The sequence below is a fragment of the Buceros rhinoceros genome, unplaced genomic scaffold, assembly GCF_000710305.1.
Source record: "Buceros rhinoceros silvestris isolate BGI_N320 unplaced genomic scaffold, ASM71030v1 scaffold2919, whole genome shotgun sequence".
In the NCBI taxonomy this organism is placed as follows: domain Eukaryota; kingdom Metazoa; phylum Chordata; class Aves; order Bucerotiformes; family Bucerotidae; genus Buceros; species Buceros rhinoceros.
In genome coordinates this window covers 181591-184038 of record NW_010432058.1, presented here as the reverse complement: position 1 = coordinate 184038, position 2448 = coordinate 181591, and the positions used below count along the sequence as shown (strand labels likewise).

General features: G+C 49.8%; 1 protein-coding gene across 1 annotated transcript in view; it reads right to left on the bottom strand.

Moving 5' to 3' along the window:
* PTPRF (protein tyrosine phosphatase, receptor type, F) overlaps positions 1 to 2448 on the bottom strand; it is a gene marked incomplete at its 3' end in the record, with an annotated part of 183295 nt that overhangs the window by 23219 nt on the left and 157628 nt on the right. Inside the window, exons 20-21 of the mRNA XM_010143635.1 lie at positions 1393 to 1646; positions 602 to 692 (exon numbers count right to left, since the gene is read on the bottom strand). Coding sequence (XP_010141937.1) covers positions 602 to 692; positions 1393 to 1646 — 345 coding nt within the window. The remainder of the gene's footprint in view (positions 1 to 601; positions 693 to 1392; positions 1647 to 2448) is intronic.

The following is a 2448-nucleotide window of genomic DNA, read 5'->3' as shown; positions in this document are numbered from 1 at the left end:
AAGAGCCCACAAACCCCTCCTGACATCCACACTTGTACTGTGCTACCAGTGTTGGAGGACTCTTACACAGAATAAGCTGTATCTTGGGCTGAATGCTTGAAACCCTTTAACAAGAAAATGTGAAGGAAGCTTTGCAGGCTTTATTAAATACCAGAGTGAACTCTTTATCCAAACTGCAGGCTTAGGTCCTGTCCAGAGAGGGAAAAGCTTCCTGATAGAACAGTCTAATAAACTGAAAACCCTAACTTTCTTTCCTAGCTTGTATTTAAAATCAGCATGGTTGCTTCAGGTGAAAAAGGTTGCAAAGAGTGTACAACACGAGACAGGATCTGTCCTGGTCAGAGCACCAAGACTCTCAAGTGTGGTCTCCTAATATGGCACATTCTGGGAGGTGGCTCCTCCCTTGCTTGACTCCAGCCTCCTTCCTACATGTTGTCACCAGGCAAGAAAGGCTGAGTAGGCACCGCATATCCCACAGCCCCCAATCTTTGACATACAGCCCACGTCTATGTCACTGCACCCACACTGTTGCCATGCTGGGCAAAGCGTGCTGGGCCACCTGGGAGCCACTTCCATCACAGCAGCTGATAAAGACTCCTACCTGGTCCAGCTCCATCTCATCAGGTGTCCGCCACCGAGCAGTTGGGCTGCTGGTGCTCTGATCTGCTGGCACAACCACGATGTAGTACCACCTGGGAAGGAAGGAAAGCATAAGCACTGAACCCTAAGTAATCTTTCTGTTAGGTCACCAAATAATACAAGCCATATGCCTCCCAAGGATGACCTGCTCCTTTCTCTGCCCTCTAAGCAGCAAAAAGGTTCAGTAAGGAAGAGGCTGGCTTTCCAGCTGCACCAGAGAAGAGAATACTCCTGTTAGCACTCATTAGGTTAATGAAGATCTACAGACTGTGCTCCAGAGGGTGGTGTAGGAGCTGTGAGAAGGACATTTATATAATCGGATTGTAGCAAGAACCCTGGGGAATTGTGCTTCAGCACAAGGATACCACAGTAACGAATAAGACTTCCACAAACTCGCTTTTTTAATCTCTTCGAGGCTTTAGGCATTATTTATTTAAAGGATATTATACAGTGTCAGGGAAAGTCCCTCCTGATCCTCAACTGTGTTTTCGCTGGTAGCATCTGGAGTGTACCCACCAGGGTGAGGGCAAACTGTCAGAGAATTGTCTTCATTTTACTGCACATAAATATTTGCTCAGAAAGAGCCAGCAGGGTGATCCTGTGATAAGAGTAAATGCCTGGCTCTCTACCACGGCCTGCTTGGAAATTCACTCCATGGTTGCAAAATCCACAGGCTGGCAGAGGTCTGCCGTGCCTTTTCCCCCCATCTCTAGCACCCCACCCTGCCTTCTCCCACCCAGACATGGCACCTACCTAACAGGCACAGAGGTCTGCACTTTGGGAAGGGTGAGAGTGAATTTTCCTTCCTGTATGTACTTGTCTGTGGCGATGGGTTTGCTTTGCAAGACATCAGGAGCGGTGCGGATTGAGACAAGGTGCTGGAGCCCCCCAGCACTGCTCCCACGGTTCATTAGCACAAAAGAATAATCCGTGTCTGGCTGGAGGTCACTTATGAGTTTCTTCATTGAGTGGCCGTCCACCTCCACACTCTGGCTGTTGTACAGAATCTGGAACAGGAAGAGGACGCATTCATGCTGTCAGCAGTTGCCGATGAAAACTCACACTCCAAATAACAGCATTAGAGATGACAATTTGGCTCTGGGCCCTCCCTCAGGTGGTTCAGCTGCTCTGCACTTTGTAAACAGTCATAAATCTTTAGTTAAAGAATAGCAACTCCCAGCAGAAGGTTGAGCTGTGCTGCTCCCTGTGCCTCACAGCGATGAGCAGAGAAGGGGTCATCTCAGCAAAGCCCGCGTGGCCAACGCCAGTGGTGAGGCTGCTGGTGCTACACATGCTGCTTTGCAGCACTAGTTCTGGGGACGAATCCAGATGGCTGTGCTTTGCCCTCGCATGGAGATGAATGGGTCTTTGTTTCTTGTCTCAGGATGCTACAACACACAATATGCTTTTGGTGTAAAATCCTGTCTGCTTTAAACTGCTGTCACTGCCACGTCTACCAGCTGATGTCTGGTCGAACAGTTAAAGCAGAGCATTCCCCTCCCAGCAAGGTGACCTGGGGGGTTACACGCCTCACCAATGATTTGACAAATCCTGCACAGGGCTCACAAATTGGTACCCAAAACAGCAGCTCTGCAGGTGTGACACCCTGTTACCATGACAACTGATGCTGGTGGTGTAGCAGCCGTGGGCAGAAGATCAGTGCTGCTTTTTCCTGCCATGTTTGCACTGAGGGGCTGCTGAGCAGGGCAGGGGCGCTGCTGTATTAGCCACACCAAACAGCCTGTCTGCCCTGGGAACCTTGATCCTGCTGGAACAACTCCTGTTCTCCTGGGTGCTGCCCCTGAAAAG